Here is a 13,505-nt window from a genome sequence, read left to right on the forward strand (position 1 = left end):
CGAGGCTGGTCAGGGCGGCGGGCCTGGGCCCTGGGCCAGTCTGACCACACAGTGACTTCCACGCGGTCTCAAGTGCACACTGGACACCCAGCAGCGGAGCCGGGAGATGGGAGGCCACAGCAGCGGAGGGGGTGAGGGGTGGGGCTGGAGTCCGGTCCCCCATGGGATGGACACGGCCCACCGAGGGGAACCCCCCACTTGGCTCTCACCCCCAGAAACACACAGACCCGGCCATTTGTAACCCAACAGTTCACCTTTCAATTTCCCATTTCCTCCGGAGTCTGCTCTTGAGGGAAGGGAGAGGAATGAAGAATAAGGCTTTATCCAGGAAAGACCCCTCTTCTCTGAGAAACCTTCGTAAGAACAAGAACCTTCGTCATTCAGCACAGCCGCTTAATCGGACCAGCGATCTGACGTCACCGAGTCTGCATCCAGATGGCGGACACCCTCTGCTGTGTAGCGTCACTCCACCCTCCTTATTTAGGGCTAAAAGCAAGACTCAGGAAGGCAAATGGCTCCAGAGACAGACAGGCGCCAGTGGAAACAGCCGTGGTCTCCACCAGCTTCACAACCGCCGGGCCCAAGGGGAGGGAGCCGCTGCGAAGTGGGGACTTACCACCTGCAAACCACCGTCCAGGTGAGGCCCGCCAGACCGCAGAGGAGCACAGCGCCCAGCACCAGGGAGACCAGAGACGCCCGCGGGAGCCTCCCGGAGTCTGGAACAAGGGCGGAGCTGGTCGGTGAGCCTGCCAGCCAAGGACCGGGGCCAGCCTGCCCGCCCGACCCCGCATCCCTGGAAGCCAGCAAGCTCTGTCCCGCTGGCCGTCCATTCCCGGCTCGCCTGTGCTGCTTGGAGCTGAGCTCTGCTCTGTACTGAGCTCTGATGCTCCCACAGGAGCTTTACTGAGATGTCTTGCCCTGGTAACAGGAGCTGATGCAGGAGCTGGAAGCCAAGTTAAGATTCCAGACCCGCAGCTGTGAGGCTGTGTGAGCCCGAGCAAGCTGCTTACCCTCTCTGTTCGGCACACGGGGCTCAAACATTGTGCTTCCACCTCAGAGACAGTTCAGGGGGCTTAGAACTGTCTGAGCATCTGCAACAGGGTCCGCACCACCCCCAGGGGCTCACAGGCTCCTGTGTCTCAGGCAAGGCACAAACCTGCGGGGCCCCTGCTCCCACCCAGTATCAGGGGACGTGGCAGTGGGGAATGCAAGGCCAGACGATAACCTGTGGTCACCCCAAGAGTGACGCAGACACCCCTGGCTGGCACACGGGGGCCGCGGTCACCCCGAGTGTCACATAGACGCCCCCAGGCTGGGTCAGACGCCCCCTGGCTGGCACACAGGGGCCATGGTCACCCCGAGTGTAGAACAGACACCCCCCGGCTGGCACACGGGGGCTGCGGTCACCCCAAGTGTAGAACAGACACCCCCTGGCTGGGACAGACGCCCCCTGGCTGGCACACAGGGGCCGCGGTCACCCCGAGTGTAGAACAGACGCCCCCCGGCTGGCACACGGGGGCCGCGGTCACCCCAAGTGTAGAACAGACACCCCCTGGCTGGGACAGACGCCCCCTGGCTGGCACACAGGGGCCGCTGTCACCCCGAGTGTAGAACAGACGCCCCCTGGCTGGCACACGGGGGCCGTGGTCACCCCGAGTGTCACACAGACACCCCCAGGCTGGGACAGATGCCTCCTGGCTGGCACACGGGGGCCGCAGTCACCCCGAGTGTCACACAGACACCCCCGGCTGGCACAGAGGCCGTGGTCTCACCCACGCAGGTCCTGCCGTCCTCGCCGGGCACGTGGGGGTCGCTGCACTCACACCGGAAGCCGCCCTTGGTGTTCTCACACCGCGCGGACGCGTGGCAGGGAGGGTCCACTTCGTCCTCACACTCGTTGACGTCTGCACACATGACAGGAGGTCAGTGCCCAGCCTCCGCGGCCCTCCACGGTCCTGTCTCTCATCCGGAGCAGGGGGACGTCACCTCAGGCCGGGGCCACATGTCCCGGCTCCTGCCCTTTGAAGAGAGAGCACCCAACACCCCCGGGGACGTGTGCCCTTCAGCCCTCAGGGCTCAGCTCGGCCCGGGGCCACCTTGTGCCCCACTGGCCTGACCGCTTCTCCCACCCCATCCACGGCAGCCACCTCAGGCCCATGACCCCCAGTTGGCCTGGGACAGGCCCCTGGAGGCTCAGGCCACACAGGCCGCTGGGCCTCGCTCAGATGTGGAGACTCGGCCTCCCTGGGAGACAGTGGTGCCGTCCGAGTCAGCCCGCCTCGAGCTACAGAGTCCAGCCCGATGGTCCACACTGGGCCTCCACCACTGAGGAAACGCCAGGCATGCAGCGGGAGCCGAGACCTGCCCCCCGGGCGCGAGGGCAGGGGCGGGAGCTGAGCCCCCAAAATGGGGAGTGTGTGCAGCCCCGCACGGTCTCCCGCCTGAACCCACGACACGCCAGGTCCCCAGGCTCCCGTGTCTAAGTAACTAGCCTCTATTAAGGCCGATTCCAGGAGACCTGGGCTGGCGTCCAGAGATTCGACGCGTCCCGCACACGCGCTGCACGACCACACACACCACCCCACCCGCTCCGTGGGCCCTGCGTTAGGAGGCATGAGGTAGCAGGGGTCAGCCTTTGCTGACCGAGCCCCCACCCCCACCCTGGACCTGAGTCAGGCTGTGACTCGGACCTCAGAGCGGCCAGCCTGTTCAGAGTCTGGCTGACACGCGCTGTCAGCCCTGACACCCGCCTCTGGGGAGCAGTCAGCCGTAGGTGTGAGACGATACGTTAGGAAAAGACGGGAGGTGTGAGGACGGCGGGTGTGGAAGGGCGACGCGAGGACGGCGGGTGTGGAAGGGCGACGCTGCCCTCGTTCCGAGCATCCTGAGGGCGGTGTGACCTCCCCAGGGGGACGGTGTGACTGGGGCCCCGGGGGGAGCACACTCGGGCGGCGGTGAGCTCAGGGCACTGAGTCTCCTCTGCTCTCCTGGTCCGAAGCGTTCCTCCTCCTTCACTGACCCTCGCGAGCCCTGGGAATAGAGTGTGGGGTCACAGACACCCTAAACAAGTAGCCAGCGTGGTGCACAGAATGGCCGCGGGTTTAGGCAGAACAGACGAAGGCCCGCCCACGACGCCATGCCCGGCCCAGTGCAGGAGGGTGCTGGCCGCACTGACCGAGGACCGAGGCCCTGGGCGAGGCGGGCACTTCGCTCTGCACCCACTAACCGGAAGCAACGCTGCGACGTCCGCTCCTGAAGGGGTATCAGCAGGACACAACTGCGGGGAGGAAGAGCAGACGCATCCAGACGTGGCCGCAGCAGGCCCAGCCGGGTTCCCGGGGAGCCATGCTCCGACGGATCCGACAGATCCGGGAGGGAGGCCTCGCCCGCCATCCCCCGAGTCCCCTGCGCTCACGCCAGGCCGCTCCACACAGGGGGCCGGCCGCGGCCACGCCCACGTCCTCACGCTCCCCAAGCCGCCGCCGGAGCCCCGTCCCACCTGGTCGTCCTTCGCACCTGGAGGGAGCGCCTGCACCTTCCCTGTGGCCGCCCCCGCCTCTCCCGGGCGCCCCCTCCACGACTCAGGCTCTAGAGGCCGCGGCCCTTCCCGGACAACACTTTTAGAGTCCCCAGAATTGGAATGAAAATCCCGTGTCGTGATGACGTGTACACAACACGTCTTGCCTGTTTCTCAGTGCACAGTCTGGTCGAATTAGGTACCTTCACAGGCTGTCAGCTAGGACCCCCCTCCACCTCCAGATATTTCATCTGCCAGACGGGAACTGCAGAACTGACCAAACTGGATCTTGCTCTCATTTCTTGTGAACCAGCCAGATTCTTGCCTGAGTCCACCTCCCACTTCTCTGAGGTCCTGCGAACGCGACTGGTGTGGGGGCGCTTCTCCAGGGCCCGGAGGCCTCCTGCTTCTGCTTGGTGGTCCTGGCTCTGGGTCCCTCCTGGAGCAGGAATGCTGGGCCCCCGCAGGGAGGAGACTGAGGTCTCACCAGGAAATGGCAGCCTCCAGTGGGGACTCCGCTCCGGCGATGCCTCCAGTGGAAACACTTCTGCTTCACTGCAGGACTGGCTCTGCAAGCTCCGTTCCACAAGCATCCCTGGGGTTCCAGCCTCTTCTGCCTCCTCTGTCCCTCCCCGGTCACCCTGTCAGCAAGTGTGAGGTGATTCCTGGGGCTTCCTTTCTAGAAACACGATGTAGGGACAGGGGCCCTGGGAGGACACCCTTTATCTAGGCAAACAGCCCCTGGAAGGCAGTGATACCCAGGGGCACTTCTGCGTGGGCGACGGTTATGTGTGTATGCATTGCGGTTTCCTCCCGGTTCTTTTTTAAAGTTGAAGTATAGCTGCTGTACAATATGATGTAAGTTATTTTACATTATATTATATGTTATATTATACAAGTTATAATGGGCTGGTGCTAGTGGTAAAGAACCCTTCTGCCAAAGCAGGACACACAAGAGACGCAGGTTGGATCCCTGGGTTGGGAAGATCCCCTGCAGGAAGGCATGGCAACCCACTCCAGTATTCCTGCCTGGAGAATCCCCAGGGACAGAGGAGCCTGGAGGGCTACAGTCCTTTGGGTCACAAAGGGTCAGACATGACTGAAGTGGCTTAGCACGCATGCATGCACACAAATTATATTACATAATTTATATTATGTTCAGTTCAGTTCAGTTGCTCAATCCTGTCTGACTCTTTGCAACCCCATGGACTACAGCACACCAGGCTTCCCTGTCCATCACCAACTCCCGGAGTTTACTCAAAATCATGTCCATTGAGTTGGTGATGCCACCCAACCATCTCATCCTCTGCCATCCCCTTCTCCTGCCTTCAATCTTTCCCAGCATCAGAGTCTTTTCAAATGAGTCAGTTCTTCACATCAGGTGGCCAAAGTATTGGAGTTTCAGCTTCAACAGCAGTCTTTCCAATGAACATGCAGGACTGATTTCCTTTAGGATGGATTGGTTGGATCTCCTTGCAGTCCAAGGGACTCTCAATAGTCTTCTCCAACACCACAGTTCAAAAGCATCAATTCTTCAGCGCTCAGCTATCTTTATAGTCCAACTCTCACAACCATACATGTCTACTGGAAAAACCATAGCTTGGACTACTCGGACCTTTGTTGGTAAAGTTATGTCTCTGCTTTTTAATATGCTGTCTAGGTTGGTCATAACTTTTCTTCCAAGGAGTAAGTGTCTTTTTATTTCATGGCTGCAATCACCATCTGCAGTGATTTTGGAGCCCTCCAAAAATAAACTCTGACACTGTTTCCATTGTTTCCCCATCTATTTGCCATGAAGTGATGGGACTGGATGCCAAGATCTTTGTTTTCTGAATGTTGAACTTTAAGCCAACTTTTTTACTCTCCTCTTTCACTTTCATCAAGAGGCTCTTTAGTTCTTCTTCACTTTCTGCCATAAGGGTGGTGTCATCTGCATATCTGAGGTTATTGATATTTCTCCTGGCAATCTTGATTCTAGCTTGTGCTTCTTCCAGCCCAGCGTTTCTCATGATGTACTCTGCATATAAGTTAAATAAGCAGGGTGACAATATACAGCCTTGACGTACTCCTTTTCCTATTTGGAACCAGTCTGCTGTTCCATGTCCAGTTCTAACAGTTACTTCCTGACCTGCATAGAGATTTCTCAAGAGGCAGGTCAGGTGGTCTGATATTCCCATCTCTTTCAGAATTTTCTACAGTTTTTTGACATCCACACAGTCAAAGGCTTTGGCATAGTCAATAAAGCAGAAATAGATGTTTTTCTGGAACTCTCTTGCTTTTTCAATGATCCAGGGGATGTTGGCAATTTGATCTCTAGTTCCTCTGCCTTTTCTAAAACCAGCTTGAACATCTGGAAGTTCATGGTTCACGTATTGTTGAAGCCTGGCTTGGAGAATTTTGAGCATTCTTTACTAGTGTGTGAGATGAGTGCAATTGTGCAGTAGTTTGAGCATTCTTTGGCATCGCCTTTCTTAGGGATTGGGATGAAAACTGACATTTTCCAGTCCTGTGGCCACTGCTGAGTTTTCCAGATTTGCTGGCATATCGAGTGCAGCACTTTCACAGCATCGTCTTTTAGGATTTGAAATAGCTCAACTGGAATTCCATCACCTCCACTAGCTTTGTTCATAGTGATGCTTCCTAAGGCCCACTTGACTTCACGTTCCAGGATGTCTGGCTCTAGGTGAGTGATCACACCATCGTGATCATCTGGGTCGTGAAGATCTGTTTTGTACAGTTCTTCTGTATATTCTTGCCACCTCTTCTTAATATCTTCTGCTTCTGTTAGGTCCATACCATTTCTGTCCTTTATTGAGCCCATCTTTGCATGTAATGTTCCCTTGGTATCTCTAATTTTCTTGAAGAGATCTCTAGTCTTTCCCATTCTATTGTTTTCCTCTATTTCTTTGCGCTGATCACTGAGGAAGGCTTTTTTATGTCTCCTTGCTCTTCTTTGGAACTCTGCATTCAAATGGGTATATCTTTCCTTTTCTCCTTTGCTTTTCGCTTCTCTTCTTTTCACAGCTATTTGTAAGGCCTCCTCAGACAGCCATTTTGCTTTTTTTGCATTTCTTTTTCTTGAGGATGGTCTTGATCCCTGTCTCCTGTACAATGTGACGAATCTCCATCCATAGTTCTTCAGGCAGTCGGTCTATCAGATCTAGTCCCTTAAATCTATTTCTAACGTCCACTGTGTAATTGTTAGTGATTTGATTTAGCTCATACATGAATGGTCTAGTGGTTTTCCCTACTTTCTTCAATTTAAGTCTGAATTTGGCAATAAGCAGTTTATGATCTGAGCCACAGTCTGCTCCTGGTCTTGTTTTCGCTGACTGTATAGAGCTTCTCCATCTTTGGCTGCAAAGAATATAATCAATCTGATTTTGGTGTTGGCCATCTGGTGATGTCCATGTATAGAGTCTTCTCTTGTGTTGTTGGAAGAGGGTGTTTGCTATGACCAGTGCTTTCTGTTGGCAAAACTCTATTAGCCTTTGCCCTGCTTCATTCCGTACTCCAAGGCCAAATTTGCCTGTTACTCATGGTCTTTCTTGACTTCTTACTTTTGCATTCCAGTCCCCTATAACGAAAAGGACATCTTTTGGGGGTGTTAATTCTAGAAGGTCTTGTAGGGCTTCATAGAACCGTTCAACTTTAGCTTCTTCAGCATTACTGGTTGGGGCATAGACTTGGATTACCATGATATTGAATGGTTTGCCTTGGAAATGAACAGAGATCATTCTGTTGTTTTTGAGATTGCATCCAGGTACTGCATTTCAGACTCTTTTGTTGACTATGAGGGCTACTCTATTTCTTCTAAGGGATTCTTACCCACAGTAGTAGATACAATGGTCATCTGAGTTAAATTCACCCATTCCAGTCCATTTTAGTTCGCTGATTCCTAAAATGTTGACATTCACTCTTGCCATGTCCTGTTTGACCACTTCCAATTTGCCTTCATTCTTGGACCTAACATTGTAGGTTCCTATGCAATATTACTCTTTATAGCATTGGACCCTCCTTCCATCACCAGTCACATCCAGAACTGGGTGTTATTTTTGCTTTGGCTCCATCTCTTCATTCTTTCTGGAGTTACTTCTCCACTGATCTCCAATAGCATATTGGGCACCTACCGACCTGTCTATTCCATCAGGAAGATTCCATAAGCCTCTTATCCTTCTCCATCAGAGGGCAGACAGACTGAAAACCACAATCACAGAAAACTAACCAATCTAATCACACGGACCACAGCCTTGTCTAACTCAGTGAAACTATGAGCCATGCTGTGTACGGCCACCCAAGATGGACGGGTCATGGTGGAGAGTTCTGACTAAACGTGGTCAACTGGAGAAGGGAATGGCAAATACTTCAGTATTCCTGCCTTGAGAACCCCATGAACAGTATGAACAGTATATTATGTTACACTGTAATATTATACAAGTTATTCTTAATTTGAAAAATGCAGACTCGGGGGTTGTCTTGCAGAGACACACGTGTTGAGCCACTGACCTCGGCAGACCGGGGGCCGGGAGTCCCAGCCGCGGGGGGTGCAGCTGATCTGCTCCGGGCCCTGGAGCTGGAACCCGTGCTGACAGGAGAACACCAGCGCCCGCCGTCCAGCCTCGCCGCAGAGCAGGAAGCCGCCATTCTCCACTTTGTCCGGGAAGCCACAGGCGTCCTCTGGGCAAGGTCGGCCGGGGACCACAGTCAGCGCAGCACACCTTCTTGTCCCTCCTCTGGGGCTGCACCCCCAGCCTCCCAGGAGGGTCCAGTCTCCTTCCTCCAGGCAGGACGCAGCTCCGGGCCCCGCCCAGCTCTGGCCCTCCCGCCGCCCCCTGCCCTGGTCAGGCCTCTAACTCCTCCCCTCGTATCAGCCTTGCTCAGGCTTCCCGCCCACCCTCCGGGACCCTGTTAATCAAGGGCAACCACAGTCCACACCGCCCATGGCGGGGACGGGTCTCAGCCATCTGACCACCCTCCGGGCCTGGGAGTCGCAGCGGCTCCTGGGCAGGCACAGGCTGTGGCCCAGGGAGCAGCTGAGGAGGAGGACGCCTCCAGACAAGCCTCCCTTCCCTTCGGAGACACGGAGCTCCCGCCCCCAGACCCTGTCCTTAACCCTCAAGGAGGAGAAGCTCGGGGTTCTGGTACCTGGAGGAGGGGCCTCCCGCCAGGCGCGCAGGTCCATGCCCGGGATGCGGTCACATGACTCGAAGTCCTGTGGCCACTGCCCCACCCGGAAGGCATCGCGGGGCACGCGGGCGAGGCCAGTGTTGTCGCAGATGACGCGGGACAGCGAGTGCCGGCCCAGCTCGCGCCGCTGGGCCTCCGTGAACACCCCGCGGTGCTCCCACCAGAACCTGCGGGGGACAGGCGTGAGGACACTCCTGCGAGAGCGCAGGCCGGGCCTGCCGACCACAGCTGCCCAGCCCGGTGCCCACACTGCCCCCACCGCAGGGCACCACGCCGGGCTGTCCGGGGTCTTGGGGGCAGGGCCGCCCCCACCATGCAGTGACGGTGATGTGGAGGGCCTCCAGCCTCAGGAGGGCCTGCAGCCTCAGGAGGGCCTGCCCTGCAGGACCTGCCCGGGGCCCTCCTCCAGCCTGATGGACGGATCGCAGCGCAATCCAGGTGCTGCCGACAGGCTCCCTTTCTCGCCAGACGCCACATCACCATCAGAGCCCGGAGCCGGACCTGAGGCCCAGAGCGCTCCCCTCTCCCCGTCGCGTGAAACCCCTTCCTGCGAGGGGACCCCTCTACACCGCCCGCCCGTGGCCCCTCAGAGGGAGCTGGTCGGGGCCCCTACCGGTCGCCATCCCTCAGGGCCTTCATCTGTTTTCCCACGAGGCAGGCGAACAGCGGACCGGTCCGCGCTCCCGGGAGGAAGCTCTCTGCAAGGCCACCCAGCCACACGTCGACGTTGTCGGGGTGCCCGTACAGGCTGAGGATTCTGTCGGCCACGCTCCCGTTGGCAGTGGCCGCACCCAGGTCGGCCCGGGTCTTCAGCCTGGACAGGCCGCAGAACCGCCGCCACTCATTGTACCCTACGGGGAGAGGGCCCAGGCCACCTGTCCCCGGGGTCCGGACTCTCCTGCCCACCGGCCAGCTGGGGCTGTGGCCGCAGGGTCCTGGTCACAGCAGCGCCTGGAGCCCCCACGCCCGGCAAACCTCACGCCGGACAGTTCCAGCTCGAGCGGCAGGGGCTGTCGGAGCCTGTCCACAGACCAACGGGGAGTCCTGCCCTGGCCTGGGCGGTTCCCCCAGGAGGGGCTCAGCCTCAGCCCGGTGCCATGGCTGGGACGGGCTCTGGGACGCGCACTCTGGGCAGCGGGCATCCCTGCTCTCCATCAGGGACGCCTGGCAGACTCCTGTCTCCCTCCCCGGGTGCTCAGCGGTGTTGTGTCTTTATTACAGAGTCTACGCCCGACGAGAGGGTCCTCACTCTCCCCAGCGACCAGGAGACTGGACCAGGGACACCCTGGAGGCAGTGGGGTAGTGCCCACTGGCCCCAAGCATGGTCAGAGAGGATGGGGGGAGGTGGACACTGCATCCTGGGGCCCGACATGCTGCTGTGTGTCCGGGAAACGGCCTCACTTCCCCGACTCACTCCCCCTGGACACCTGGGCCCCTTCCCCGGGCAGGGGTTCAGGACATCGGCTGCTCCAGTGTCTGAGAAAAGCTGAACGGCCTTCAGTCTCATGACTAATGTGCTTCACAAGCCGCTTCTTGGATGCGGGCAAAGCCGCAGGTACGGCTCACTGCACATCGAGGCCCACCTGGCAGGCCGTGGTCCCGGCCCCGCTGCAGGTTGATGGACGCCAGGTCCAGGGCCCCTGCCTCCGAGAGCACGAAGAGCCTCTCCGTCAGCTCCTCTTCCAGCAGCTGGTCCTGCACCTGCAGCTTGGCCGGTCTCGCCAGCAGGCCCCGCATGACGGGGTCCACGCCGCCTGGAGGTGGCAGAGAAGAAAGGTGCGCCCTCGGCTGAGTCCAGGAGATAGACTCAGGCCTCGACGGCAAACATGAGCTCAGGAACTCCCCTCCCCAGGGGTCCCCAAGTCTCCCGGCCCTTAGGGTACTGCCTTATGGTGGAGTCCCCCGTCTGGACCCCAGCAGCCCAACCACGGTGCGCGTCGGAAGGGACCAGATGGTGGCTCGGGGGCAGGGTGTTTGTGTTTGTTTCCGAGCCACAGAAATGCTACAGCAGAAGGAAGCGCTGGCCGGATATAAAGTGCATGCAGACCAGTGAGCAAAGCACGACGGGCTGAGGGTGCCCGGGGCCCAGAACCCCGGAGAGTCTAATGAACAGGGTTTGCTGTTTAAAGAGCGCTTTGGCTGTGCTGCTTGCTTCTCTCCGGCACATCCAGCCAGCAGGCAGGATGCCACCCGGTTCCTCTTCTCGAGGGCGGCCCGGGAGTGCCCACCTTCCTCAAGGAGCCGCCAGGGCCGGAAGAAGGCGTCCCTCAGCAGCAGGCGGAGCCCCGGGCGCTCCTGGAAGCGGGTGTCCAGCCGCCGCACCAGTGGGTGGATGGTGGCGTGGCCGAAGCGGAAGGCGGCCGTGGAGAACACGTTGGACACGGTGGGGTCCACGCTGGGGTCGTAGCCCCTGTAGGGGCCCACGTACCGCCCAAAGGCCTCGGGGCCCAGGATTCTGGGGACGTAATCACGCAGCGTGATGATCTGTGGACAAAGGAGAGCTGGTGGGAGCCCGGCCCGACGCGGGGTCCCAGCCTGGGCCACGGGGAGGGGCTTCTTCCTGCACAAACCTGGGGGCCGCCGCACCCCTAGAGTTGTCTTTGGGGGGTCATGCCACCTGGCCGGGGAGCAGAGGAGCAGGAGACACGAACGCTATCTGTTCCAAATAAATTTCCCCTTTTTCGGCCTTTGTAGAGTTGGGTCAGAGACAGCCCCAGACTCCCTCCAGGCCAGGCCTGGCACAGCAGGGCTCAGCAGCCTCTGCTCTGACCCCTGGGTGCTTGGGCTACTGTGGGCCAAAGGCGGACAAGGAGCAGGCCAATCCCATCTCATGATCGCTGTGTGGACCTAGACGAGACCCACCTTCCTCCTCTGTAACACAAGATCTACAGGGTCGCGGAGGGGTTAAAGGGCCGCTGTCCAGGGTCTGCTGCAGGAGCGCCCAGATCAGAGACCCGCGAGCGGACACCACCAACTTAAAACAAGTCTCCATCAGCCCCGTGAGACCAGTGGGCTCAGTAAAGGTGTCTGATGGGTGCAAGCAATTTTTCCAACATCACTCAACTGAGAATGGCCCACTTGACACTGCATCCAATATCCTCTGATTTAAGGTTTAAAATACCATAATCAATCTTTTTGCTAATTTGCAAATCTCATACAGATTGCTTTCCCTTTTGATTTTCTCCATTGTCTCCAAAATGTATCACAGGAATTGGTGGATCCATCTCAAAGGGTTGCCATGAGGATTAACTGCGTTAAAACCCTCGGAGCACTTAGAATGGTGTTGGCATCCAGGGAGCACCAGTGGGCCATGCGTTACTACGGCTGCTGCGGCCGCGGTCTCCTGCGGAACCGCCAGAGGGATAATCGTCCTCCCAGGGGACACGGGGCTTCCACGGGGGCGCCAGGGCCCTAGTGTTTCAGAAGTGGGGGCAGTGTAGATCTCGCCGCCGGGGGCCCACGCAGCCCCAGCGCGCACCTGGTGCAGCGCGCCCACGACCTTGCGCGCCTCCTGGTAGGCGGTGTCTGCGCTCCAGTGCGCGTTGAGGGCCTTGAGCGCGATGGCCAGGCGGTTGTGCTCCCGCAGCCACAGCGTGTGCATGGCCGCCAGGGCCGGGACCTCGCTGGCGCGGCCGTCCCCGGCCAGGAAGCAGGGTGCGCGGGCTCCGGGCGCGCCGGGCTGGGGCGCGCAAGCGGGGGGCGCGGACGGAGGCGCGAAGGGCAGGAAGGCGCGGCCCGCGTCCCGGTAGCGCGCGTTGACGCGCAGCAGCCCCTCGGCACTGGTCCAGTTCCGCAGCTGCCGCTCCGAGGCCGGGGAGCTGCCGTACACAGTGGACGCGTCCAGGAATGAGGTCAGCCCGTTCATCTGCTGGCGCGGGTTGGCGGAAGACAGGTTGCCGAACAAAGCGCCTTGGGTCCCGGTGCCGCAGGCGGCCGTGGAGCGGTAAAAGGGCAAGCAGGCGGCGCCCGCAGCGTTCGCTGGGAGCTGGGGGAGCGGGAGTCGGGTTAGCGCGCGTCCCGGGTCCCTCCCCAGAGGCGCTAGGCGCCTGGGCTGCCCAGACCCGACAGCACGCCCCTTTCTCTGCCGGCCCGCGCGCTCTCCTGCGCCCAGCGGTTCGGACTGACACGCAGCTGCGCAGGCGCCCACTTCCCCAAGCTTCTCCCTGGTTTTGCCCCGCCGGGGTTGGGGGGCCACCCCTGCGGATCCCAGCGGTGTGGGTGTGAGGCTTGGGGGGCGCCCCTTCTGCCGGCTCTCGTTGCCTCTCCCCCCACCAGGAAGCTCCTCCTGGATGGGGCCCGCATCTCTCCAGTCCCCTTCCTAGCTCAGGGCTCCGCGTGGGGGATCGCTGCTCAGCTAAGGTTTATGGAACGCGAGTGAGGACTTCCACCCCACGCAGTCTTTGCTCATGGGTAGGACATGTCCCTTGCCAGCCTCGGAGGTATTTTCTTAGAGTCACTGTAGGAGAAGTACAGTAAAAACCCTACCTGTACCTCTCCTTCCTTGCAGGCAGGGGGAACCAGAAGGATATTAACAGAGAAGGTTCTGCTAGCTTTCAAAAGCTCCCAGGCTCTTGCCTGAAAGCTAGCGGTTGAATCCCCAGAGGTCTGTTAGGAAGGCAGATGCGCCCAGGATTCAGGGCAGAGCTGTTCTCTGCTTCGCTTCATGTGACAGCTGACAATAGCGACAAAGCTAGAAACAACCAACCCCAGTGCTCACCAGTAAGCGAACGGGTTAAATAAATCATAATTTGAACACAGTTGGGTAATGAGGGTCATTTCACAGTTTCTGTCCATTGATGAT

General features: G+C 58.9%; 1 protein-coding gene across 2 annotated transcripts in view; it reads right to left on the reverse strand.

Moving 5' to 3' along the window:
• Nucleotides 1-612: 612 nt before the first annotated feature.
• TPO (thyroid peroxidase) overlaps nt 613-13,505 on the reverse strand; it is a 28,450-nt gene continuing 15,557 nt past the window's right edge. The window contains exons 7-14 of one of the 2 annotated variants that reach the window (XM_081576272.1): nt 12,183-12,689; nt 10,933-11,188; nt 10,288-10,458; nt 9,318-9,555; nt 8,663-8,871; nt 8,024-8,194; nt 1,773-1,904; nt 613-716 (exon numbers count right to left, since the gene is read on the reverse strand). In XM_081576272.1, coding sequence (XP_081432398.1) covers nt 613-716; nt 1,773-1,904; nt 8,024-8,194; nt 8,663-8,871; nt 9,318-9,555; nt 10,288-10,458; nt 10,933-11,188; nt 12,183-12,689 — 1,788 coding nt within the window. The remainder of the gene's footprint in view (nt 717-1,772; nt 1,905-8,023; nt 8,195-8,662; nt 8,872-9,317; nt 9,556-10,287; nt 10,459-10,932; nt 11,189-12,182; nt 12,690-13,505) is intronic. The other variant, XM_081576281.1, reaches the window with a different exon arrangement.

Source organism: Giraffa tippelskirchi, chromosome 1 (genome assembly GCF_054371585.1).
Source record: "Giraffa tippelskirchi isolate mGirTip1 chromosome 1, T2T-mGirTip1v1.2.pri, whole genome shotgun sequence".
NCBI classification, from domain to species: Eukaryota; Metazoa; Chordata; class Mammalia; order Artiodactyla; family Giraffidae; genus Giraffa; species Giraffa tippelskirchi.